Genomic DNA, 24,779 nt, shown 5'->3' with positions numbered 1-24,779 from the left:
ATATAAAATTTTGTATAAAATAAAATATAAATAAACATTATGCAATAAAATTTAACCAAAATAGGTATCTTTTTTCAAGTCATCATATTTAACATATGATTTTATTGCATAATGTTTTATCCAAAAAAACTTTTAAAAACAATCACATAAGTTATAATTTATATAAAAATTATAATATAAATAAAATGAATTTTAACCCGTGCTCTAGATAGTTAATTAGTTAGATATACTTGTACATCAAAATTCATACTACGAACTATTATAGACCTATCACCTAGACATTATTCTACATCAAAATTCATACTAACCAAAATAGATATTTTTCTTCTTTTATTTCAGTAGTCTACTAAAGTGATTATAATAAATACGAATATACCTATAAACATATAGGATCTAAATGGTACTATCAAAAATTATTCAGCAAATTTAAACAATTTATTTTTATTTTTATTTTTATCATAAATTTGTCATCAAACAATTCATTATATCACCTACATATGAAACTGTTTATGACGTCTATCAAATGCTTTTACTATGTAAACGAAATGAGAGTATTTATGATTCAAAATTTACTCTCTTTTTTAATTGTCTATGACATTATCATTATATATTTTTGATATAATCCTATTACACATAATGATCTAATTACATGTAACATATATCATTAACAACTCTACTGAATAATATAATGTATACAACTTTATTGACTACCTTTTTAAGTATAATGTTATTTGTAATTAATTAATAATTTATTACAAAAAATGTTTTCAGTGAAAAATATTTGATTTCTTTTATTACCAAACATAAATATTAACTTCTGTCTGGAAAATCCATTATTAATAGAATAAAATAAGTTAATAATCCAGTTTCTAGTCATAATTTAGTACTCTCTCTATTTCAAAATATATAATGTTTTAGTTAAAATATGTATATTAAAAAATAATTACTTTTAAAAAGTTTAATCAATCATTAATAATATTGTATAATATAATATTTGTATAGAAAATTGGAAATATTTTATATTATGAAATAAAAATATTTCTCCAAACATCCTATATTATAAATAAAACAGAGGGGATATATTTTTAATTCCAAAACCGTGGACTAAAAGAAAGAATAAACTGTCCACCGCCAGTTCATTTCAAGGATTATAGTTACAACTTACAACAAGCTATTCTATGATTTGACTTGGACCTTAATATCGACCAAGTTGTTTTTAATAATATAACGAAGAGATCTAAATCCGTTTAGGTGAGAGTTTGAAATCTAATGATTCATTTAATCAAGTTACTGGAATACAATATGAAGATGAAGAAGACAAACAAAAAAAGTCAGAATAATATAAGTAAATTACCATTAGGTCATAAACTTTTGGCATTCCGCATTAACTTGGTTCGGTGCATTTGGAGGACCGACACGACACTACACGTGGCGAATTATTTCCCTTTTGCAGAAATAAATTAAATGTAATGTAGTTTCAAATTTTAAATTTTGAAGATAAAATCATCTCAGCAGAACTGATATGGACGTTAGTACAACTACAAATGTACAATAGTTTTGTAGATTCCGTCCAGACGTTACATATATAAGTTTTTGATTTCGATATAGGTCATTTACTAGTGTATACCTTACCTAATAGTGCTACGTAGAAAATGACAGTCACGACGAGTTTCGTAACAAAGAAAATAATAATTCATGCTCAGTTTGTTTATCTTCGTATTTTTTGTTATATATTTTTGTTTTGGTTGGTTATCCACAAAACGGTAAAATGATAGGTTGGTAGAACAGTGAATAAGATAGTTATATGGTCTAACAAGATTTTACTAGATATTCACGATTATTTGGATTTCGGTTATGATGTTTTGCCAATCTATAATCATATAAAGAGCAAAATGGACAATGGTGGTTCAGTTAAATACTTAAATCATTTATTTTCTGTTTAATGATATCATTTTTGCATTTTTTTGTATAATTTATTAAGCAACAAACAAATATCTCTTACGAAAAATAGTTCAATGTATACGAATATTCCGTGAAATTACTTGATTAGAATGAAATAAATTTCATAAATGAGAGTTAAAAGAGAAAAAGAAGAGCTCCTCATGACCCATCATCTTCTGTCAAACCAATTAATTAAAGAGCATATGATAATGAATTGATTTGTCGATGGAAGAAATGATAGGGTTGATCCAACCAAAGATGTAGATGTAGGTGGTTGCATGTGTTTTTCCTCTCCATACGTGGATTGATAGATTGTGATTTCTTCTGATATAGAGAAAGGTCCATTGTCTTTTAGTAATCTACGGTATTACCGTATAATTAGTAATTACCATAGACGGATCTAACTATTTTTTAATAGATATTTCCAAAAAGATAATCTATACAACAATTTACAATCAACCCCCAAACAAAAAATATACATGCTATTTACAACATGTTGAAACCATTTTTAAAGTGCATTCATAATCTATATTTATATTAGTATGATCAAAAGTTAAATGTGGTAACTAGGAAAGTAGTAATGTTAATTAAACTAAATATTTACAGGATTCTGAATAGTCATATTCAGGTCATATTACTACGTACGAACTACGAAGGTAGGTTTCTTGAGACTCTTTAACGCTGAATGTCTCGTGACCTGGCGAATACACGAAAGAAACAAAAAAACTTTATACATTATTTAATTAAAAAAGAAAAGAAATATGAAAAGTTTTTTTCTTTCAACGTGTGGTATTCTCTGTATCCATCTATGATCTATATAACAGAGAAGACATCAATGGCTTTCTTTCAACTTCTAAAACCTTACTCTCGAAGACTCCTCTCTTTTTCACATTTTACATTCACCAAAAGAAATACCTTTTGTTTCCTCTACGTGAATAAGAAGAATCTGAGGAGCTAATTTCTCAAGGTAAAGCTTATTGTTTACAATAGAACTGAAGTTTCTATCAGAAAATTTTTAAATATATTTTTTTACAGTCTTTCTATTTTCTTACTTTGGATAAGAAATTTGTCCATGTTGATCTACGAAGAACTAAGTTTTTTTTTATGTTGAGCTAAACTGATATTTTCTTATTCAACCATAGCTTTTTAGATATGTTTTTGAAACTGCTCCATGTTTGTTGAGGTTCTTGTTAATTGTAAGTTAGTTTATGGGATTTAACCAAGTATTATGAAAACATTGAAGGTCGTCTTATCGTGATGCGAAAGATCTTGCAATTCATGGTTTCTTGCAATTCATGGTTTCAATCCTATTTATTGTCAAATTTTTGGGTCCAAGAAGTGATTTAATTTTTTTATTTCTTTGTTCCAAATTTTTCGGCGGTCCAAATATCGTACTACAAAAATCTTTCAATTTTTGGTTGTAACCAAATTATATTTAAATTTAAAATCATAGAAATGGCATTATGTTCATGATTCTCATTTTGCCCCTCCCGACGGCGACAATTGCGGTCGGTTTAACTGTTTTTAAGTTTGGTCGAGAAGGGTATCTTCGAATACTCGTATATTTTAATTCGTTTACAGGTTCATAACGATACCATCTAAATTGCATTCAATACAATGCAATCTAATAAGTATAGGGACGAGAGATTATTAATTAAATATTGCAAGTAAATCCTTTACTTGCAATATAGGGACGAGAGATCGTGTCTTGAGCTTGACTAATAAATAGTAGTGATGATTTGTCCAAAAAAAAAAATAGTAGTAATGATAAATTGATAATATATAGTATTATCTTTCGGTAGACTACAACCATCGAGGTAAACAGTGATACTACTAGTACAGCTAACTACACACATGGACTGGTCATTTCTGTTCCCCGACTTTTTGGTCTCCCTATGAACCAATGGTGATATTTAAAGTTTCTTAATTCAATAAGTTATTATTTTGAGACACTTTCTTTGTGCATACAGAAACAACCAAAGTTAGCCTTATTTTAACACCATTTGTTGACGACTTTTCGTTTCTTTGTTTTTTTTTTTACTTATTTTCTGAACAAAAATAGATAGATTACAAATGTACGAATAAGATCCTATCACATCGCTTTATCTCAAGATTTTGCTAGAGGCCACCGCTCTACATTATTTGGGATTTCATTATTCTAACTAATTTTTCACTTATTTATTTTATTTTGTTACAGAATGACGAAGCTCAAGCAATTGTGGTCAAGTTTTTTAGTGCTAGCCGTGGTGGTGGTCGGAGCTAGAGCTGTGCCCATCACATATCTTGAATCCGCGGTGGCCAAAGGAGCTGGTAAGCAATAATATTCCGCTCGACCCAAAGTCACTGAAAACATTTTTCATTTTTATCCGCATAAAATATATTTTTAATTAAAAAAAAAACAAAAAAAAAATGTTTTCATTTCTTTTTAAGATATTAAATTTTATAACCAGACATTTGTTTATTAGTAATTTGTTTCGGAGCGAAGTCATACCAAATTTAACTAGCGGACTTATATAAGAAAAAAAAATCAATTTGGTAGATAAAACTATATTGTTATAACTAAATACTATGTTTCACAGAAGGGAAAAAAAAAACTAATTACTCTTATCTTTTATAGTGTGTTTGGATGGTAGCGCACCAGCGTACCATTTCGATAAGGGATCTGGCTCAGGAGTGAACAATTGGATCGTTCATATGGAAGTTAGTTTACTATTATTTTTTTCCTTTGATCATATATTATCCAAAACTATGTGTAAAATATATACATTTATGTGAATATTAGGGAGGAGGATGGTGCACTGATATAGCTACATGCGTGCAACGTAAAAGTACAATGAAGGGTTCTTCTAAGCTTATGAACAAAGACTTTGGTTTCTCTGGTATCTTGGGTGGCAAGCAAAGCACCAATCCAGGTTTATTACTCTTTTTCTCTCTTACCATTTGGTTCAATGAATCAAATGGTTTGTTTTCTAGCTCATGTTAATAATGCAATGAGACTTAATCGGAGTTGGGTATTTTGTAGATTTTTACAATTGGAATAGAATCAAAGTTAGGTATTGCGATGGTTCATCTTTCACTGGCGATATTGAAGCTGTTGATCCGGTAATTCACTAGACCGTTACCTTACGGGACGATTAGTCGAAGTTCCCATTTCCATAATTTGAAGACTTTGAATTTGAACATTTTCAGGCGAACAAGCTGTTCTTCCGTGGTGCTAGGGTATGGCGTGCTGTGATCGATGATCTTATGGCTAAGGGAATGAGCAACGCTCAAAACGTATGAAAATATCATAACTTCAAAAATGTTTCCTTTTTCGTATGTGATTCTTTGGAGTTGTTGGAATTAATAATGTTTGGTGACATGAATTTTCAGGCAATACTTTCGGGTTGTTCAGCCGGAGCATTGGCTGCGATTTTACATTGCGACCAATTCAAGTCCATCCTCCCTAAAACAGCTAAGGTCAAATGTGTTTCTGATGCCGGTTACTTCATCCACGGGTAACATTCAATAATCTCTAAAGAGTCGCATATAAAATTGCATAATTCAAATAGCATACTAGAAAACAAAAAATAACACCTTTATTAATCTTGTGGTGTGACAGTAAGGATATCAGTGGAGGATCTTACATCCAATCGTATTACGGCAAAGTTGTAGCAACCCACGTACGATATATCTCTCTATTCCGACCATATTATTTCTCTCTATTAGATTTAGATGTATCCCATCGCGGCTAATCTTGATCACTATTAACAGGGATCTGCAAAAAGTCTGCCTGCTTCTTGCACCTCAACCATGAAGCCCGAATTGGTAAATCTACTGAAAATACACTTGATATAAGTCATTTTTCGTGTTTGCGCGTTATATCATATTAACGCTGTGTTTAATTTTTTTTTTACAGTGTTTCTTCCCTCAATACGTTGCAAAGACCTTGCAAACACCACTTTTCGTCATCAATGCTGCCTTCGATTCTTGGCAGGTTAGATTTTGTTCTTGTTATTCTTTTTTTTTCGCAGAAATATCGACCCGAGTGATAAAGAATTAATTTGGATTTGTATTTTTTTCTTGACAGATCAAGAACGTTTTGGCGCCAACCTCTGTTGATAAAAGCAAAGCGTGGAAGACTTGCAAGCTTGATCTTAAGAAGTGTACGGCCGCTCAGCTTCAAACTGTTCAAGGTATATTTTGCCTAACCGGAGTTAATAAAGAAATACTATGTTTTAATGTCTTCTTGACTAAACCGATTGTTGGTTTAATATGAAATATCAGGATATAGAGACCAAGTGTTGGCTGCATTGGCACCTGTTCGAGCAGCAACAACAAGCGGATTGTTCTTAGACTCGTGCCATGCTCATTGCCAAGGTGGAAGTGCTGCCACTTGGTCAGGCGATAAAGGTCCCACAGTCGCCAATACGGTAATCACTTGATTGTCTTGTACAAAATAAATACTATTGAAGCATATGTAACCTGAGAATTTATCTTTTTTTTTTTTTGGTTTAGTGTGAAGATAAACTTGAGAATTTATATTTCCTTCTGTTCATCATTTGTTTTGGATTTGTTGTTTCAGAAAATGGCTAAGGCAGTTGGAGATTGGTTCTACGAGAGGAGTACGTTTCAGAACATAGATTGTTCATCGCTGAATTGCAACCCTACTTGTCCTGCAGTATCTACTGAAGACTAGAATTTTATCATACTGATGTTTTATTTTTAAATTTATTCATCTTTGAAATATTGTTCTTGATATTTTAAAATAAAATTATTATTACATAATTATTATTACATTCGAATAAAAAGAATCATTTGCACTATAATACTTCCTACAATCATGTAAGCTAATTTAAATCATCAATATTTTTTAAATGTCTTTGCAGTTTTTTTTAAAACCTAATTAGTAAAGAATCAATCTTACGAATTAAGGGTTCAACTGTTTTGGAACATATTAGCTTCTAACTTGTGACCACATTGACAGAAATTACAATAGAAAAAACAAAAAAAGATTCACATGAACAACATCAATCGATTTACTGAGTTTACATGTGTGGATCAATTTGGTTCATATGTTTACATGTTTCAAAAGTATGAATTTTTGTAAGCTACAAACAACAAGCAAAACACAACATTTTTTGATACAGCTGTAGACAAAAAAACCCATGACTGTTCTTGGTCTCTAGTAGAATCAGAATCTTTAAGCATCATGTATGTAAGACTGTTATCAATGTTGTTGAGATGATGGATCATGTCTACAAATATCTCCTCGACATAACGGACATACTCTGCATCACCGTAAAAGCATCATCAGAATCATCTCGTACACCGAAAAAGCAAAAAAGTTAATTGTCACCACAATTCACATTCATCATACCTGTGAATCTCCTTGAGCCATTTATCCACACAGGTTTTGTGGAATTCATGACGACAAGGAAGTGTCCTTATAGTGTCTGCTTCTTCATACTCCACAAGGCATATGTAACATCTAAACATTCCAAAGAGACAAGACAAAAACATGTTTAACTATTAGGTCTGCACTTTTGAGGACCACAATAGAACAATAAAACAATGAGAATTTAGAAGGCATTACTGTGACGGATCCTCGCTTTGTGACTTAGTATAAATTTTTGTCGGTAATAAATCCACAACGTCATTAGGTGCAGGAACAGATCCTATAGATGATACTGATGGTTGTTGAGAGGATAAGACAACAGATTGCTGATGAATTTCATCAAGTACCTAAAATGAAAAATACACTTGAAACCCTTAGGATACAGGAGAGAGATTAATAGAGTGGCAAAAAGCTGTTAATGGGAACCCCAATGACATGTATTTACCTCGAAGAGAGCTTCAGCTAGCAATACTATCCTTGAGATGCTAGCTCTTGCATTTGTTTCATCGGTAGTTACTGGTGTGGTAGTACCGGCACGGCATGTGCAACGACCTGCTTGATCTTCACCTGATAAGACACAAGATCTATCATGATGGCTTGTGACATTCTCAAACCGGCTTCCTAATCTTTGAAGAGCGCGAACCTGTGGAATCAGTTATATCGGTTAGTTAGATCTTCAGTTGATCAGACACATTAAGGAAGAGATAACCGACGAGTTTTAAACCTGCGATCTTATTCTCCTCCTCCTTTCAAGGAAATCTGATCTGTGTTCTAATAAACCTTGATACCTCCCTTCTCTCACAAGAGGAGCTGGTGTCTCGTGATCTTGAAGGCCAAATAAGGTCCTTCGAATTGTAGAAGCAGAACGATTTAGTATAGACGTTGAAGTTACAGGAGTATCCTCTGCTGCTGCGGTTCCAGCAGAGAAGAGATCCATATCTTCTTCCCCCTGATGTGGAGAAGCACGGAATGTGAAATCAGAGAGTGAAGATCGACGAAGAACTCTGTCACGGAGTCTTCCAACACTCAGAGTTCTGCTAAATCTAACATTCCGCTCATTGGAAGGTTCTCGAACAACATGTCTTCTATCAAGAATTCCAGCATAAGTAGTGTCCATAACATTAAATACTCCTGGAGACCGTAAGCTACCATCTTCCCCAAACCTCATGGCATCAATATCTCTAACTACATTGTCAATCACAGGAATCCTCGGAGACTCGACTCTATCAGTGAGCCTAACAGCAGATTCTGAAGGTGAAGTAATACCTCCTTCTCGACGATAAGAAGAAGATACAGGATAAGTAGTGTTGAAGGATCTTGAGCTTGAAGCTCTGCTAAGTCTAGAGCTTATGTTACCAGGAATGAATTTGAAATGCGAAAAAACACGACCTGGAGTAGAAGATTCTTGAATAGAACCGCTAACATTTCTCATCTGTACATTGCTTACACTAGCTTCTTCTTCCTCTTCAACACCACAGTCATCATTAAGCTCAAGCTCATCACAACGTCTTTCGTTTTCAGATTTCTTCTCATCTGTCAATTCTTTATCATAGCAATCTGAATCATCTCTTTGATTCCTCGATTCCATTCTACGCCGTGAAACACTTCCATGACTCTTCCTCATCCATCCATTACACACCTAAAGAAATCAAAGACTCATGAAATGACCTAATTTCATAAAGCAATTGAAATTACATTAAATAATCAAAAGCCAGACCTGGTCATCATTATTATTATCATCGTCACTGTCGTGAGAAGTAGAAGATGAAGCAAGACAAGAAGAGTGAAGACCACAAAAAAGACTCTTTGATCTTCTCCTGCTACCACCACCACCACTAGAAGACAAGGGAGGAGGTTGAGCCACGTCGATATCATCATCTCCTCTCACCACAGACGAGCCTCGATATGATTTGCTCCGCCCAGATCCCATCTTCTTCTCAAAAAAGCAAAATGCTAAAATCACATCATTGCCACAAGACCCACAAGTTTTTTTTCCCTATTCTTGTTCTATCTAACCCACACAATCGAAACCTCCCAAGTCAAAATCAAAAAGATCGAAACTTTATACTCAGATCTTAACATTGAAACCCGAATTCGTCATTGGCAATGCAGAATCAAAAGCCCTAATTATTGAATCCCAGATCTAAAACTCGATGGAGAAGGGGTAAAAAAAATTGCAAGAATACCCTCAAAATTAATGTAGGAACTAAGTTATGTCATATGTGTGGTGTCTTTCAATCAAAGAGAGATGCTTTGAACCAAAGGAAAGATTTTTTTAGGTGATCGGAGTTATCGAAGAAGGAGACAAAGCACCTATCTGCGATAGAGAGAGAGACTTTTACGGGAAGAGTGTGTTTTTTATGTTCGAACGGGAGGGAACAATTAACCAAAAACTCTCATTTCTTTATTTTTTTTTCTCTTTACTTTTCTTTCTTTCTTTTCAAATTATTATAACAGTTTGAGTTCAAAATCTTTAATCTTTTGGGCAATCATTAATAGGACTTCGTTGTGGACTATAATTGAATTTTACTTTGAAACGGTCAAAAACAAACACACACACTGTTGAACCACTAAAGTGAAAACAAATAAATGATATTCGAAAAAATAAAACTAGTTGTAGTATAATATATTGAGCTGAATGTAAAGGACTATACTGGATATCGTGGAAGCAATTGTGTACTCAACTTTCGGAAGGTGGGCTAGGCTTTAAAACACTAGAAGAATTTAATCTTGCCCTTTTGGCAAAGCAACTATGGAGATTGCTGAGATATCCAGATTCCCTTCTTAGCCGAGTTCTAAAAGGAAGATACTTTCGATATTGTAGTCCATTAGAGATACAAGTATCAAATCGACCTTCGTATGGCTGGAGGAGCATGTTGGCAGCAAAGCAGGTTCTTTCGTACGGAATTCGTAAGACCATAAGCTCGGGTTTTAATACGTGCATCTAGACTGAACCATGGATCCCAGATACGCCAGCACGGCCACCCCAAAGTTTAACTAGTGAGAGAAATCCTTTGATTTGTGTTAACACCTTGATAGATTTCAACACAAAAAAGTGGAAAATTGAACGTCTTCGGGAACTCTTCCCCCCGAAAGAAATTACCCTTATTTTGGGGATTAAACCGAGCTTGAATGCCTTGAGGGACGGCTATTCTTGGACTCTGACAAAGTCTGGAAATTATACCGTTAAATCTGGATACGAAGCCGCGAGAGCTATCTCTCGCCCTGCTTGCGACCTCCCTTCTCAGGGACCTAGTGTTACGACACTTAAGGCGCAAGCATGGAAGTTAAAAACATCACGGAAGCTTAAGCATTTTGTTTGGCAATGTGTGACTGGATGCTTGGCAACATGTCAACGCCTGCATTATCGCCATATTGGTAGAGATAAAGATTGTCCTAGATGTGGAGCGGAGGAGGAAACTATAAACCATATGTTATTTGAATGCCCCCCAGCACGTCAAGTATGGGCTTTATCGACAATCCCTTCCCATCCTATGGTGTTCCCTTCATCTTCCCTATATAGCAACCTCGATTTTCTATATGGGCGTGGCAGAGACTCTGGTGCAACTGATCAAAACTTGAGAATGTTCCCGTGGATGATGTGGTACATTTGGAAGGCAAGAAATAAGAAAGTGTTTGAAAATATCTCTGAATCTCCGCAAGATACACTGGAGAAAGCTATCCAAGAAGAAGAAGTTTGGAGAAGAGCAAATAACAGAGACTTAGCACCAGCGGTAGTAGAAGCATGCATACCTTCGATCTCAATTCCTCAAGAATCCCTTGTATGCTTTATAGATGGATCTTGGCATACAGAGGTGGATAGGAGTGGGCATGGCTGGATTGCGTCTATCGGTGATAGAATCCTGCACATGGGGCTAAAAGGATCGCGCAGAAGCTTATCCCCATTACATGCAGAGTTAGATACCCTTATTTGGGTTATGGAGTGCTTATTAGCGTTGGACTTGGATAAAGCCCTTTTTGCTACGGATTGTTTAGACCTACTAAGGATGACGTCTAATATCGAGGATTGGCCGACCTTTTCATCAGAATTGAAGGATTTTATTCATTTCAGAGATAAATTTGCTAATTTCAGTATTAGATATATTTCCCGAGAGGATAATATCCGTGCCGATAAACTTATGAAATGTGCAAGAGCACAAGGTTTCTGTTTTCCCATGTAAGCTCGTCGGTACCTAATTGGCTCTCTTTCGGAGAAAGTCATCTCCGATAACTTAATATATGGAGTTTGATCGTCAAAAAAAAAAAAATATATATTGAACTGAATTTTGTATTTTATATAATTCTTCTATTTCGAAATGTTACATTATGTTTTACATTTTTCACACATATTTAGGATCTTTTTTTGCAATATCATATGGACCCTATTTGTATAATCATTTAGTTATTTCATGTACTTTGTGTATGTGACTCCGACTAATAATAGAGGACAACATGGGAGCTGTTATGCAAATTTTTGTATAGAAAATGCAAAACATATCTTTTCCCAAAACAATTTATTTTTCCAAATCGATTGTGTTATCCTGTTTGTTCTTTGTCTTTGCATCCATATGTATTAGCATATATTTTTTTTTGAGATAAATTTCTTTGTATGTTTCCTATCGGTTTTCTTGGTTTTAGAATGTCTGAAATGTGAGAGTGACACTATTCTTGTATCTTTGTATCATTTTTTTTTTTACCCAAACTAAGTCGAATTTACAAATGGTGTTTCACAATTTTAATTTTTACAAAAAAAAAAAAAAAAAAAAGAATTTATGAAAATCCATGAAGAATTTATTACTGATGTTTACTTTGTGTGAAACAGGTTCTGTGTTATATTTGTGATTTTGTTAATGACAGACGTTTAACGTAATTAACCATAATTACAGACCTTCATTTGTAAATCCATAAAGTTCCAAAAAAAAATCTCAAACTGGAAACATCAGAGAGGCGAGCAAAAAATATTCACGACACCAAAAAATGCACACTCTGAACAACAACACCGGTTCGCAAGATCCGAATCTCGACCCGATTCCGTCGGACCCGGATCAATTCCCCAACCGAAACCTCAACCATCCACAGACTCGCCGTCCCCGCGGATTCGCCGCCACGGCTGCAGCAGCATCAATAGTTCCAACGGACAGCGGCGGAGGAGGAGGAGGAGGGAAAGGGAAGAGAGAAAGAGAGAAGGAGAAAGAGAGAACGAAGCTTAGAGAAAGACATAGACGAGCAATCACAAGTAGAATGCTCGCCGGATTGAGACAGTACGGTAATTTCCCGTTACCGGCTCGTGCTGATATGAACGATGTGATCGCTGCTTTGGCTCGTGAAGCTGGTTGGAGTGTTGACGCCGACGGTACTACTTACCGACAGTCACATCAACCAAACCATGTGGTTCGAAAATTTCAAAACTTTGATATGACTCTTTAAGCTATTTTTAGTTTGTGTTTATATGAAAAGCTGATTAATTTGATCCAAATATGTGTTGAAGTTCCCAAAGTTATTAGCTTTTTGTTCTGTTATCAATGTTTGTTTTATGCCATTGGATAGGTTCAGTATCCGACGAGATCTATTGAGAGTCCTCTTTCTTCTAGTACTTTGAAGAACTGTGCTAAGGCTGCACTTGAATGTCAGCAGCATTCAGTTCTTAGAATAGATGAGAACCTTTCTCCTGTGTCTCTTGATTCCGTTGTTATCGCGGAGAATGATCATCCCGGGAATGGAAGGTATACGGGTGCTAGTCCTATCACTTCAGTTGGATGCTTGGAAGCTAATCAGGTGAATAAGAACAGTTAAGTTAAATTCATTTCATTTCATTCTTCTTATCTAACAGTTTTTGTTGGTTTTTCAGCTTATTCAAGATGTTCATTCCACAGAGCCACGTAATGACTTCACAGAGAGCTTTTATGTCCCTGTGTACGCCATGCTTCCAGTGAGCTCCTGATGATACAACTGTGTGTTTTTACATAGTTATTTTACCACTTTTGTTTGCCGTCCTTATTTTCTTGAGCTAAAGTTCTATACTTTGTCTTACAGGTTGGGATTATAGACAGCTTTGGCCAGTTGGTTGATCCTGATGGTGTAAGACAAGAATTAAGTTACATGAAGTCATTAAATGTTGATGGAGTGGTAATAGATTGTTGGTGGGGAATAGTTGAAGGTTGGAATCCTCAGAAATATGTATGGTCTGGCTATAGGGAGCTCTTTAACCTTATTAGAGACTTCAAACTTAAACTACAGGTGTGAAATTGTTTAGGTAAACTGTAACTATGGCGATAAAGAACTGTCTTTTTATAATATCTTAGCAATTTGCATATGTTTTATTTGAAGGTGGTGATGGCATTTCATGAATATGGAGGGAATGTATCTGGAAATGTGATTATCTCGTTGCCACAATGGGTGTTAGAGATTGGGAAAGATAATCCAGACATATTTTTCACTGATCGTGAAGGAAGAAGAAGTTTTGAGTGTTTAAATTGGAGCATTGACAAGGAACGGGTATTGCATGGACGAAGTGGTATAGAGGTACTTAAAGGAACACTCATTGATCCGAAACTGTTAAGCATTTTTGTTTACTATGTCTCACTTCCTCTTCTTTGTACGGTCTAGATTCTTGTTTCTTCATGTTAACACTTGATTATTCAGGTCTATTTTGATTTTATGAGAAGCTTCCGGTCAGAATTTGATGACTTGTTTGTGGAAGGACTAATTGCTTCAGTTGAGATTGGTCTTGGAGCTTCTGGTGAACTAAAGTACCCATCTTTCCCAGAAAGGATGGGTTGGATTTATCCCGGTATTGGTGAGTTTCAGGTATTTGTCAGATTGCTGAACTTTACTTCTAGCTTATGACTGATGAAGTCTGAGCATACGATTTAATGTATCAGTTTACTGTTTATCCTATTGCAGTGTTATGACAAATATTCACAATTGAATCTGCAAAAAGAAGCAAAATCACGAGGATTTGCTTTCTGGGGTAAAGGACCAGAGAATGCTGGTCAATACAATTCTCAACCACATGAAACTGGCTTCTTCCAAGAAAGAGGTGAATATGACAGCTACTACGGCCGCTTCTTCTTAAATTGGTACTCACAATTGCTAATCGGCCATGCTGAGAATGTTCTGTCTCTTGCAAATCTCGCGTTTGAGGAGACAAAGATTATTGTCAAGGTATAATTTTTTTTGGCACTTATCCTTCAAAACCAGTGATGTCTATAACAATGAGACTCATACACAAAAAAAAACAATGCAGATACCGGCGATTTACTGGTCTTACAAGACAGCTAGTCATGCTGCTGAATTAACTGCAGGATACTATAACCCTTCAAACCGTGATGGGTACTCTCCTCTTTTCGAAACTTTGAAGAAGTATTCTGTGACTGTGAAGTTTGTGTGCCCTGGACCGCAAATGTCTCCCAATGAGCATGAAGAAGCATTAGCTGATCCAGAAGGTTTAAGTTGGCAGGTAATGACACTTATGATTGATGACTGTAGCTTTTTATTGTTTCTCCGCAAATGTAATCTTTAGCCTAAGTTTTGTTATTGGTGGCAGGTTATTAATGCAGCTTGGGATAAGCAACTTCTTATCGGAGGGGAGAATGCAATTACTTGTTTCGATAGAGAAGGTTGTATGAGATTAATCGATATAGCAAAACCAAGAAACCATCCAGATAGTTATCACTTCTCCTTCTTCACGTATCGTCAACCATCTCATCTGGTTCAAGGATATACGTGCTTTCCAGATTTGGACTACTTCATAAAACGCATGCACGGTGAGTTTACCCGCACACTCGATTGTGCTTTCCCCTAAGCTCGATTGTAAAATCCTTTGTTCTTTTCAACTCTGTAACTCTGCTTGTTTCTTTGCAGGCGACATACAGAGATAAACAGTGTTTGGAAATTGGAACACAAAACCGATCACTAGGAGCTGCATGGTCTTTGGATTCTTTAAGTAAAAGTGTCTTTTGTTTAAAACTTCATAATCTGTTTTTTTTTGTTAATCGTCCTCAGGGCCTATATTTAAGAATAGAGAACTTTTTTATCTGCAGTATGACCCCTACCTAACACTTCACTAGTTGAAGACGAACTTACTAATTAACGTATTTCCTGTTTTGCAAATTTCTCATCCATTATCCAATTCAAATTTTTTTTTTCCTCAAAACCATGTTTTCCCACCAAAACCAATAATCCAAATTTTTCTGTCAATAAAAAAAAAATTTTAGGAAGACACGTTTTTCCGCCAAAATTGTTATACCACAAAATTGCATATTATCACTAAAATTATATAATAGGTTTGATGGGTTTAAATAGGTCAATGTATGTTTAATTGGGTATGGTTAAATGGGTTTCAAATTTAAATGGACTTAAATGGGTTTATAGTATAAACTTTATATTTAAATGGGTGGGTTTAATTGGGATGGATTTAAACGGAATGGGTTTAATTGGGATGGGTTTAAACGGAGTGGGTTTAAACATTTTAATATCTCTACTTTTATTCGTAATTTTTGTACAATTTTATTTTGAATATTAATTCTTAAAAATAAGCAAAAAAAAAAAAGGAGAAAATAACTTAATGTTGGGGCTTCAGTTCGATTCTTAAGTTAAATGCTGTATATATATTTTTCTGAGGAATGGAATTTGCAAATATAATTTGACATACCAAAAGAAAATATTTTTTGAGAAACCAACTTTATTACATTCTGCCACATAATTTGGAGGATAACAAGAAGGTAATTAGTAATCCACACTCCACAGAACCGAAACTGTTGCACTTAAACCTTTTGACTAAATTATTTTTAGAAAACATACAATGGCCGAATCCGAGATTACACCAATAATTTCATTAACTTTGGTCAAAAGGTTACATTTTAAAAAAAAAAATATTGTGATAAATTTCAGATTTTTAATTGGCAAAAAATGTCAAAAAAAAGTTATGACCTTACCAAAAGTGCTGAAAAAATCATAAATTTTGTTTGTGATGAGTTAAATGTTTAAATTTTATTGATTTTCTATAAATTACAAATTTTTGTTGACCTTATTAAATAGGAGTTATTATGTATAATTTGACATGTGTTTGACTTTGACCAAAACATACCATATCTCCCTTCTATAAAAACAGTTCCACAATAGCTCAGACAGCCTTAGATACCAACCATATCCTCATCAACTTTTGTAAAAGTTAATTACATGGAGAAAAAAACAATGAAGTTTTCTTTCGTTACTTTCTTGATTGTTACATCCGGTTAGTTTCATATTTCATATATATATGAAAGTACATGTTTATGTTTATAACTCATAAAATAAAATATCGTTTGATTTGTAGTGATGACTATCGTAACATTTCGGGGTGTTGAAGCAACACGAAGTTTATTGCCTGAAAAAACTTCTCAGCTTGTTTTGCAACATGAAGCTTCGCCGTCTATGGTGGATCTACAAAATATGACCTGCGATAAAAAGTGTCGTTTAACTTGTATTCCCCGTCAAAATATTTTTATATGTTTCTGCAAATGCTAATTTATATCATGTTTTATCAAATAAATAAATTATATATTCACTAATTATAAAATTATTTGATATATATTGTGTACATCAATGTTACATTTGAGAGTTGTATGGTGAAAACTAAAACAAGCAAGGCAATTCTAATTTTTTTTAATGATATATTGGTTTGTTGCAATAATTTTCTATGTTGCTATATCACTAATTTCTTGTATATTTAATTCTCAACGTAATTAGAATGTTCCATGTATTGTTTGGTTTGAACGAAATTTCGTTATTTCTGCTCATTTAGTTTCACACAATAATATATGATAAATGTATATATGAAAATTGGTTTTTAAATGTTCTATATGTAAGTATTGTATTTTGGAACATGACTTTGTCCTATATATAGAATATAGTTACAAACATCTCTAGGATATATATATATATATATATATATATATATGAAACAATAAATAGTAAGAGAGATCAGTGAAGAACTTAGATAGCTTAGGAGAGATATGTGTTTCAAAAAAAAAAAAAAAAAAAGGAGAGATAGATAAACAAAGGGGAATATGAATTCTAACAGTATACAACAAAATCTTGATCTATTTAGTAAAACTATACTCGACAGAATCGAGAAATCTAAAAGATGGAAATAGTAAAAAAAACAGAAAAGAGTAAAAAAAAAAGTCTTACAAGGTCAAGAAAAAAAGAAGAATGGAATTAATACTATAATACCAATTATTAAAGCTCAGGTTAAGACGAGGAAGAAGATGATCTTGACTTGGTCTGCATAGGCCACAAAGCAATGACGCTATCTTAACCTGAGCTTTAATCACAAATCACAAATTATGCACAAATCACAAATTATGTTGTTTTAATCACAACATAATCACAAATCACAAGGTTTTAGTGTGATCAAAGCTCACACTAGAACAACATAAGCGTCATTGTTTTGTTCTTTTGTAATACTATACTACCAATTATTTCTTAAGTTATAATTTATGATAAAAAAACAAAAGAACAACATAATTATTTGTGTGGTCTGCGTGTATACCTTGATTATGGAATTTTGGTGGTTCTTGAGAGCATGAAACGCTTTCCCATTTATCTATAGCTTCGAACCTATGTTGTATAGAAACTCTTTTTAAGGTCTGTTTCCGCTTCTGAAACATTTTAGAAACGAAAACTTGTGAAAATACGGAAACAAGTCATAGAAACATGATTTCTAGAATTTTGTTTGGAAACACGATGGAAACTCCTTTTTCGTTTCGGAAACACGATTTAATTTTTTTTCTAGCTTAGAAAATACAAACTTAATAAATAAAATAAATTGAAAATATATAGATAAGACATAAATATTTAATATTATTAGTGTTTTAATTCAACTAATTAACATTTATGTTTTGAATTTGTGTTGCTTCAAATATTTCTTTTGATATTGGTTTTATGTTTGGTATTCAGATATATATACATACGTTTCCAAAACGTTTCTATTTTTTAATTTTAGAAAAAATCGTTTTTCGTTTCTGAAACGCTTCCACGAATTCGTCTCCGTTTCAATGCAAACTAGAATAAGACATAACATTAGTAAAATTTGTTAAACATTAAATTGACTTTATTGTACTATTTGAAAGTGTTATTGACTTTATTGTACTATTAAACATTAAATTGATTTTTAAATGAATCATAAAAAACTGTACTATTTAAAAGTACCTGTTAATAGATAATCAAACCGTTAAATTGTTATGTCTAACAATTCAAAATTATGTTTTATTTGAAAAAATCACCTTACGAAGTTGGTGATCGTTTTAGAAAATCAACAAAAAGTCATGGTTTATTTGAAAAAAATCAATACAAGTTAGATATTTTGTAAGTTCATGATTTTTTTCTACATTTCCCCGTTTTTCATTCTTGTATTTGATATTTTTAGATCCAACAAAATTTTTAAAAGACAAAAGAAAAGAGGAAAAAGGCAAAACATGTCCTTTTTATTCGTCCACGGAAGATAAAAAGGTATCCGCGCGAAAATTTGATAAATTGTTCATAAGAAAGTAAACACAAAAATGCATAAGAAATAAGGTTAGCAGCAACAAACAAAAAGCCTATATTAGGATATTGAGAGAAGAAATTTGCATCTGCAAGAATACCTTTCTCCATTTCTCTTCGGCCCAACCTAATTGTATTAACCAACCATACATAAAAATTCTGTGAGTCACACATTAACCAAATTACATTCATCATTATAAGCCAATCAATCACCCATATAATCCGATTTGACATAATTGAACGGTATTGTAAGCAAGCATGGTCAATTTCTATATAACCGAACCAAAAAGTTAAGGACAAAACTTTACCAAACAAATTTAATACATCGAATTCAGTTACATTCCTTTTTTTTAACCTATAAAGAATTGAATTGATCACAATCAAATCTCATCATCAATAACGTAGCAACCGTAGAATCAACATAAACCCTAAAAAAAATGCTCAAAAACCACATAAACCATAAAGCTTCGAGTTTTACAGAGTCCCCCCATCAGAATCTGTTGAAATCTAAATTCAATCACCCATTAAACATCGTTAAGATCTATATAGCTCTAAAACCCTAGATCCTATAATTTCAAAACAAATACATCAATCTTCTTGAAATCCTCAAAACAAAACAAAAAGACTAAATATTTGAGGAGAAAAGTACTAAAATATTTATGGATTTGGAAATAAAACCCAATACTATAAATCAAACGAATCACGCAACTTTCAACAAATATTACAAGGTCCTACCGTAAGATGAAGATCGAGTCAGATCTAATATTCGGATCCTTTTTATATTTTCACCTCAGACTCCGATTCAGTTGATGCAAGGCGGGAGCTGACAAACCAACCATGACGACAAAACAAAAGTCGGTGTCAGCCAATCAGTTCCCAACCTGCACCAAGCGAATCCGAGACCGCCGGTAACTTTTTTTTTAACCCATCATCCGTATCTCTCTCTCATTGGAGAAAAAAAGAAAGATGAAAGAGAAGAAGAACCAGTTATCAAATCAGGCAAAGATTTTTTTCTCTGATTTTATTTTTTTTAGGTCCTTTAATCAAATATCGAGAGAATACTTTAGCCTCCTTTTGCTGAGTATTTAATCAAAATGACAAACCAATTATTTATCTACGCGTGTCTCACTCACATGACATGACATCATATTTTTTTTTTCCGGCCGCGTCCTATAACTAGGTTTAACTACCATCACGTGACGTAATCTGTGACTGCCACGTGGATTTGGTATCAATTCCGGTTTGGATGCCTCTCAATCAGTTAGGTGACAAGTGATATATATCCCGATATGGTCGCTAATCCTAAACCTAGTAACATGAAGATCACATAAGAGCAATTTCACTGGGGATTCTCTGTGGAATTCTCAGGCTCAAAAATAAATAAAAAAACCCAAAAAGAAATTAGAAATTAGGAGAATCGGTTCCACGAGAGGGATTTTAAGAATCAAATGAGAACCAATGTGTGGTCGGTTCTGATTGACCAGGGAGAAAAATATAAATGAGAATAAAAAAAAAAAATTTCTCTATTTTTTTATTTTTCTTTGCGACATATCTCTCTTTTTGTAAGAGAAACGGCGAAACCATCTGCGATTCGCCGTTTCACAGTGAAAATTCACCGATTCACCTTGAATCGTTGGATTTTCCGGCTGAAACACGAAAGATCTTCATATATGAGAGAGATATGTCGAGGTTTCGTGTTCTAATCGAGATTCCACTCGATGTGACGGTTCGTTGCTCAAGGCCTTCTATCTCCCACGGCGATAATGATGGCGGAAGGTTCCTGTGATGGGATTAATGAGACAACGAGGTCAAGCAGCTGGCGGATCGCACACACAGAAGGTTCGTCTGATTATTACCGATTAGGGTTTGTGAGAATTTTAATCGAACATGCATGCGAGTCTGGGTTTACAATTCTGATCCATTGTGATTGGGTTTACAATTCCAATTGTATTGATTTCACGGGGTAGGCTAAATCTCAGAAATTTGGTAGGGTTTGACTTTAACTTTGGGTTTAATTATGTGATTCCTTCTCTGCGGGTTTGACCAGACTCACAAAACCGTAGGTTGTTATATGTTATCTCATAATTAGTCACTTGTTGTATGCTTTGTTAGTGTTAAAATTTGATTAGAATGAAGTGTTTTTATGTTGTGTTTTGTTAAGGTCTCATGAACCGTATGTTGGTGTTGTTTTCTGATTATTTGTAACTGGTTGTAATTGTCTGTTGTGTTCAAGTTTGTTTGCAATAATGTGGTTTTGTGTTGTGCTGTGTTAAAGTCTCATGAACCGTGTGTTATTATTTGGTGATTGATTAGTAGTAACCGGTTTTATACTCTTTTGTTAATGGAAGTTTTATTACAAGTATGTGGTTTTATGTGCTATTGTGTTCAAGTCTGATGATGAACCGTGTTAACTGGTTTTGTGTGTTTTGTGTGAGGTGTTCATGGAGTCGTGCAAGTGTACCACAGAGATTTCGTATTGAGCGAAGAGAGGTGTGTTTGGGCAAAGACCTCTGTTGGGTGTGTTACTCCTAAAAGTAAGCAACTCTATATTTCTGCTTTTGTAATTTGTGTTAAGTTTAGCTTTTTGAGTTAGTTCTAACTGTTGTCGTTTTCACTTAAACAGGATACAGAGACGGTTGTGCTAGGGTGAATGGTAGTGGTTCTCTTGATGGTGTAGCACATCTACAATCTTGTTAAGGTGTGTTATTTTTATACTACATTTTAATTCCCATAACAAAATGTAGTAGTTGGCAGTTTGATTTTTAAAAATGAGAAACTTAATTTTCACTCAATGATTGTTTTACAAATAAATCTTGACATTAACAACTCTTCAGTCCATGATTGTAGTTTTAAAAACTTTTGACTTTAACCATCTGATAAGATTTGATGTTCTAAAAGGTGATATGACTTCTGCATTTTGAGTTGTCTAGTCTAGGGGATATACTGAAAAGTGAAAAGTGTATATCTCTTTTTAGGACACTCATTACAAATTTGAAAACTTATAAACATTAAAAACTTTAGCTCAATATCCGATCAAAACTTTAAAACATATCATTATCTCTCTTTAACCTATATATAACTTTTTTCCTTAACCACATCAGTTAAACAAACATTTCCCATTTGTAACAACCCATTATCTCTCTTTAAGCAAACTTTAAAACATATCTCTCTTCTGTAAAACATATCCATGGATCGTAGCAACCCTTACAGTTTCCCTGCTCCTTACTTTGTAGACCTGTTGAACTCTCAACAGGACTCAAACACTTCTGAAACTCCTCATGTACCAAATTCCACAGAAACATCTCAGCCTACTCAGTTTACCACATCTTTCCCCTCTCAGCCTTTCCAATTCCTTTCGCAACCAATTCACTTTAGCTCTTCCACTGTCCCTTCCGAGTGTATTGATGTTAATTTAGATGAGAATGAAGACGAGGGAGGTAGAGGAAGTAGAAAGAGGTGGACTACAGAGGAGGATGTCCGGCTCATAAGCGCTTGGTTGAACACAAGCAAAGATCCGGTTGTGAGTAATGAACAGCGGTTGGGTTCCTTCTGGAAGAGGGTGTCAGATAATTACCAAGCAAGCGAGGGAGCATCTGGGACCAATAGTAGAGGGCTTGTTCAGTGTAAGACTTGGTGGAATAAGATAAACCACCAAGTCAATAAGTTTGTGGGCTGTTACACACAAGCGAGTGCAAGAAGGAAGAGTGGAGAATCAGAAGATGATGTGTTGAAGGTGGCATATGAGATGTACATGAATGACATGAAAAAACCGTTTATGCTAGGGCATTGTTGGAGGGAACTCAAGCATGATCAGAAATGGAACTCGGAGGGTGGAACCTCTAAGAGGACTAAGCTTGATTCAGAAGGAGTTTACTCATCCAACTCAACAAACGATGGCATTGAGGAGAGGCCTCCAGGTGTTAAGGCGTCCAAGAAGAAAGGTAAGAAGGCGGCAGTGAGTAATGATGGTGAGGATGTTTCAGCGGTTAAACTAGATTGGATTATTGCCATGAAGGAAAAGGAACAACAGGCTAAAGATAGGCAAGACAGAATGAGATTGCTAGAGAGTCTCCTAAACAACCCTAACCTTACACCAGCTCAAGGAGAACTCAGAGAAAAGCTAACTGACCAAATGTTGTCCCACACATAGGTTCTTAATCTGTGTTCTGTTTGTTTTTGTTATGCATACATGTTTGGATTCGATTAGTGTTGGTTATGCATACATGATTGGATTTGTTTTGTTTTCGTCAGTTTCTAATTGGAACCTTAATTATGTTTCAGGTTTTTGGCGTCAAGTTGACATGTGAACTTCATTGTACGGTAGTGAAGTTGCACAAGAGGGAGCATCCGTGACGGTGGACCTCACGTAGCATTATTTTGGCTTTTGAGCATCCGTGAAGGTGGACCGCATGTACTAGTACTTTTGGACGTTAGCAAGCGTCAATTAGTTGTTTGTATTGTTATCCCCCGTGATCTTGTGTTGTTTTTACTCCCGTTTCCTTGTGTTGTTTGTATTGTTAAGTTTTAGGTGTTTTTTCTTCTATATATTGAAGAGACATTGAACTCATTCCTCACAACTCAATTTCTATCATTTTCAATTTCTCTCTCCCGAGTTCATTTCTTTTTTTTTTGTTGGTATAAACTTCAACAAATCAAGCATTACCCACAAGAACTTGTTTCTTCTTCTATCTCTTTCTTAAGTTTGAAAAAGCGGAACATATCTAAAAATCCCTTTTCATTACCCCAACAAAACATCAAAAAGATTCAATCTTTAAAACCCTATCAAAAAAGATGTTAAATTGGAGTTCAGATGAAGAAGTTGATGAAATGGTGGAGGAGGAAGTTGACAATATAGTGGAAGAAATTCAATACCAATGCACTCACATAGAAGATCCACCATTGCCAGTTTTCAGAAGAGTCCACATTAATAGAGACCGGGAGGGGGGCCATTTACGGTTATGGAATGATTATTTTAGCGAGAACCCGACTTACAATCAAAGTATGTTACGTCGTCGCTTTAGAATGTACAAACCGTTTTTCCTGCGCATTGTTAGTAGTATTGAATGGCGTTCCGTACTTCAAACAAAGACGAGATGCAACTGGAAGGCTTGGTCTTTCAGCACTTCAAAAATGTACGACAGCTATCCGTATGTTGGTATACGGATGTGCGGCAGATCCAGTGGATGAATATCTACGTCTGGCTGAAACAACCGCCCACAAATGCCTTGAACAATTTGTAGACGGGGTGATAACTCTTTTTGGAGACGAGTATCTCAGAAGACCTACAGCAGAAGACCTCCAACGATTACTGAATATTGGAGAACATCGCGGTTTCCCCGGAATGGTAGGATGCATAGATTGTATGCCTTAGGAGTGGAAGAATTGTCCCACGGCATGGAAAGGACAATATGCACGTGGATCTGGAAAACCGGCAATCGTACTAGAGGCTGTGGCATCGCAAAATTTATGGATTTGGCACGTTTTTTTCGGACCACCAGGTACATTAAATGATATTCATGTTTTGGACCGTTCACCAGTGTTTGATGATATTGTAGAGGGCCGAGCTCTGAGAGTTACCTATGTTGTCAATGGACGACAATACAAAATGGCGTACTACCTCACTGACGGTATCTATCCCAAATGGGCAGCTTTCATCCAATTAATTACACTTCCACAAGGTCAAAAAGCAAAACTCTTTGCTCAATGTCAAGAAGCATGCCAGAAAGATGTAGAACGTGCATTTGGAGTCTTGCAAGCTCGATTTGCAATCGTGAAAAATCCCACACTTTTTTGGAATAAAAAAAAATAGGCAAAATAATAAGAGCATGTATCATATTGCATAATATGATAGTGGAAGACGAACGACATGAATACAATTTCTACAATCCATCAGAGTTCTATGAAGGAGAAGGAAGCGAAACTTCTCGTGTGGATT

The 24,779-nt window shown here is 34.5% G+C and overlaps 5 protein-coding genes and 1 long non-coding RNA gene across 8 annotated transcripts; 4 read left to right on the top strand and 2 right to left on the bottom strand.

Annotated features, from left to right (window-relative positions):
- The first annotated feature begins 2,608 nt into the window (after positions 1 to 2,608).
- On the top strand, positions 2,609 to 6,746 carry LOC104760390 (pectin acetylesterase 11). Its single transcript, XM_010483309.3, has 13 exons — positions 2,609 to 2,908; positions 4,139 to 4,251; positions 4,559 to 4,641; positions 4,724 to 4,853; positions 4,964 to 5,043; positions 5,131 to 5,217; positions 5,314 to 5,438; positions 5,543 to 5,603; positions 5,695 to 5,748; positions 5,840 to 5,917; positions 6,011 to 6,116; positions 6,208 to 6,353; positions 6,506 to 6,746. The coding sequence occupies exons 2-13, from the start codon at positions 4,140 to 4,142 to the stop codon at positions 6,617 to 6,619; spliced, it is 1,176 nt and encodes a 391-aa protein (XP_010481611.2). The 5' UTR covers positions 2,609 to 2,908; position 4,139; the 3' UTR covers positions 6,620 to 6,746.
- Positions 6,747 to 6,935: 189 nt separating this feature from the next.
- LOC104760389 (uncharacterized) lies at positions 6,936 to 9,784 on the bottom strand. Its single transcript, XM_010483308.3, has 6 exons — positions 9,036 to 9,784; positions 8,043 to 8,957; positions 7,764 to 7,961; positions 7,517 to 7,665; positions 7,301 to 7,411; positions 6,936 to 7,211 (listed from the first exon to the last, which is right to left on the bottom strand). The coding sequence occupies exons 1-6, from the start codon at positions 9,246 to 9,248 to the stop codon at positions 7,151 to 7,153; spliced, it is 1,647 nt and encodes a 548-aa protein (XP_010481610.1). The 5' UTR covers positions 9,249 to 9,784; the 3' UTR covers positions 6,936 to 7,150.
- Positions 9,785 to 12,138: 2,354 nt separating this feature from the next.
- LOC104760387 (beta-amylase 8) lies at positions 12,139 to 15,430 on the top strand. 3 transcript variants are annotated; one of them, XM_010483307.3, is made up of 10 exons: positions 12,139 to 12,709; positions 12,866 to 13,093; positions 13,167 to 13,247; positions 13,352 to 13,555; positions 13,646 to 13,840; positions 13,961 to 14,125; positions 14,222 to 14,482; positions 14,565 to 14,777; positions 14,865 to 15,084; positions 15,182 to 15,430. In XM_010483307.3, the coding sequence occupies exons 1-10, from the start codon at positions 12,296 to 12,298 to the stop codon at positions 15,196 to 15,198; spliced, it is 1,998 nt and encodes a 665-aa protein (XP_010481609.2). In that variant the 5' UTR covers positions 12,139 to 12,295; the 3' UTR covers positions 15,199 to 15,430. The 3 variants fall into 3 exon arrangements, 2 of the variants coding, with proteins under 2 accessions (XP_010481609.2, XP_087355911.1); XM_087499785.1 differs by having other exon boundaries at positions 12,246 to 12,709; positions 13,167 to 13,269; XR_015589200.1 differs by having other exon boundaries at positions 12,247 to 12,709; positions 13,961 to 14,114.
- A 981-nt stretch (positions 15,431 to 16,411) lies between these two features.
- Positions 16,412 to 16,869, top strand: LOC147921416 (uncharacterized). The gene is made up of 2 exons (XM_087497637.1): positions 16,412 to 16,553; positions 16,635 to 16,869. The coding sequence occupies exons 1-2, from the start codon at positions 16,499 to 16,501 to the stop codon at positions 16,823 to 16,825; spliced, it is 246 nt and encodes an 81-aa protein (XP_087353763.1). The 5' UTR covers positions 16,412 to 16,498; the 3' UTR covers positions 16,826 to 16,869.
- A 456-nt stretch (positions 16,870 to 17,325) lies between these two features.
- LOC104760386 (uncharacterized) lies at positions 17,326 to 19,794 on the bottom strand. Its single transcript, XR_762897.2, has 4 exons — positions 19,580 to 19,794; positions 18,946 to 18,971; positions 17,853 to 17,961; positions 17,326 to 17,619 (listed from the first exon to the last, which is right to left on the bottom strand). It is a non-coding gene; the product is annotated as an uncharacterized LOC104760386 (long non-coding RNA).
- Positions 19,795 to 22,031: 2,237 nt separating this feature from the next.
- On the top strand, positions 22,032 to 22,994 carry LOC104763091 (glutathione S-transferase T3-like). The gene has a single exon (XM_010486506.2). The coding sequence runs from the start codon at positions 22,032 to 22,034 to the stop codon at positions 22,992 to 22,994; it is 963 nt and encodes a 320-aa protein (XP_010484808.1).
- Positions 22,995 to 24,779: the final 1,785 nt, after the last annotated feature.

The sequence above is a fragment of the Camelina sativa genome, chromosome 18 (genome assembly GCF_030686135.1).
Source record: "Camelina sativa cultivar CO46 ecotype springtype chromosome 18, ASM3068613v1".
Classification (NCBI taxonomy): domain Eukaryota; kingdom Viridiplantae; phylum Streptophyta; class Magnoliopsida; order Brassicales; family Brassicaceae; genus Camelina; species Camelina sativa.
Note: the sequence above shows the minus strand (reverse complement) of the source record. Positions and strands in the feature narration are given on the sequence as shown.

Coding starts and splice junctions, on each gene's coding strand:
- LOC104760390 (XM_010483309.3), top strand. CDS start 4,140: ATGACGAAGCTCAAGCAATTGTGGTCAAGTTTTTTAGTGCTAGCCGTG. Junction 5,604..5,694: donor GCAAAGTTGTAGCAACCCAC/GTACGATATATC, acceptor CACTATTAACAG/GGATCTGCAAAAAGTCTGCC. Junction 6,354..6,505: donor GTCCCACAGTCGCCAATACG/GTAATCACTTGA, acceptor TTGTTGTTTCAG/AAAATGGCTAAGGCAGTTGG.
- LOC104760389 (XM_010483308.3), bottom strand. CDS start 9,248: ATGGGATCTGGGCGGAGCAAATCATATCGAGGCTCGTCTGTGGTGAGA. Junction 8,958..9,035: donor ATAATAATAATGATGACCAG/GTCTGGCTTTTG, acceptor TGATTTCTTTAG/GTGTGTAATGGATGGATGAG. Junction 7,212..7,300: donor TGGCTCAAGGAGATTCACAG/GTATGATGAATG, acceptor ACGGTGATGCAG/AGTATGTCCGTTATGTCGAG.
- LOC104760387 (XM_010483307.3), top strand. CDS start 12,296: ATGCACACTCTGAACAACAACACCGGTTCGCAAGATCCGAATCTCGAC. Junction 14,483..14,564: donor AGACAAAGATTATTGTCAAG/GTATAATTTTTT, acceptor AAAACAATGCAG/ATACCGGCGATTTACTGGTC. Junction 14,778..14,864: donor CAGAAGGTTTAAGTTGGCAG/GTAATGACACTT, acceptor TATTGGTGGCAG/GTTATTAATGCAGCTTGGGA.
- LOC147921416 (XM_087497637.1), top strand. CDS start 16,499: ATGGAGAAAAAAACAATGAAGTTTTCTTTCGTTACTTTCTTGATTGTT. Junction 16,554..16,634: donor TTTCTTGATTGTTACATCCG/GTTAGTTTCATA, acceptor TTTGATTTGTAG/TGATGACTATCGTAACATTT.
- LOC104763091 (XM_010486506.2), top strand. CDS start 22,032: ATGGATCGTAGCAACCCTTACAGTTTCCCTGCTCCTTACTTTGTAGAC.